Consider the following 1181-nt stretch of genomic DNA (forward strand, 5'->3'; position numbering starts at 1 on the left):
CCCTCCCTCCTCCACCCCTCTGTCTCATTGTGTCCACACACCGCCTTTTACTCTAAACGATAACCCTCCCTCCTCCCTCCCTCCTCCACCCCTCTGTCTCATTGCGTCCACACACCCCATTTTTCTCTAAACGATAACCCCCCCCCTCCCTCTTCAGGTATTGTAATGACGGCCGCCATCATCCAATTCAAACTTGGCCTTGACCCAGAGCACATGGGTTCCGTGGGTCCCAGCTGGTACATGGCTCTCACCTGCGCTCTCCTTGCCCTGGCCAGCGGCGTATGCCTGGCTTATGCCGTCAGACACTGGGACCTGGGCACACCCTGCAACCTGACCTATGCTGCCCTGCTAGATGAGAACGAGGTGGGGGAGGTGGGGGAGGTGTGAGAAGGTGTGGGACAGCGGTCTGCCGCTGCTGAACTTGATTGAGGTTGTGGTCATCTCATCACTCAGTGGTCACTTCATCACTCAGTGGTCATCTCATCACTAAGTGGTCATCTCATCACTCAATGGTCATCTCATCACTCAGTGGTCATCTCATCACCCCGTTTGCCTTACAATCTAGGGATTACCCTGTGATCATCAATTAATAACCCTGTGGTCATTTCACCACTCTGTGACCGATGTCTTGTGATCATTTCACCACTCTGTGACCGATGTCTTGTGATCATTTCATCACTCTGTGACCGATGTCTTGTGGTCATTTCATCACTCTGTGACCGATGCCTGGTGATCACTTCACCTTTCAGTGGTCATTTCATCACCCCGTTTACCTTACAATCTGGGAATTGTGGTAATTAATTAATAACCCTGTAGTAATTTTATCACTCATTGATCATTACTTTGTGGTCATTTCATTATATAATAATCATCACCTTGCTGTAATGTCCTCCCCCAATGGCCATCACCCTGTGGTATTCACTCCGTGATCCTCAACCTGTTGTCATCTCATCATCCATATACCACCAAGACAGACGTATAGACAAATAGATGGGCATGCAGGCAAGAAAATCGATAGACAGTTCAATAGACAGATGGAGTGACTGTCGTGCGTAAAGAGTAGACAACAAAAGAGAGGCAGATAAAGAAAAAAATGAGGTTAGAAACAGAGAGTCAGAGAGAGAGAGAGAGAGAGAGAGAGAGAGAGGGTGGGGAGAGGCGGCAAGGAGTAATTTTCCCGA

The 1181-nt window shown here is 48.9% G+C and overlaps 1 protein-coding gene across 1 annotated transcript in view; it reads left to right on the forward strand.

The window, feature by feature from the left end:
• The window catches only part of LOC101857512, a gene marked incomplete in the record, with an annotated part of 10455 nt that extends 9333 nt beyond the window's left edge, over positions 1–1122 (forward strand). Inside the window, 1 exon segment of the mRNA XM_013087180.2 lies at positions 158–1122. Within this exon segment, the coding sequence (XP_012942634.1) occupies positions 158–387 (230 nt within the window).
• Positions 1123–1181: the final 59 nt, after the last annotated feature.

This window comes from Aplysia californica, unplaced genomic scaffold (genome assembly GCF_000002075.1).
Source record: "Aplysia californica isolate F4 #8 unplaced genomic scaffold, AplCal3.0 scaffold00554, whole genome shotgun sequence".
NCBI classification, from domain to species: Eukaryota; Metazoa; Mollusca; class Gastropoda; order Aplysiida; family Aplysiidae; genus Aplysia; species Aplysia californica.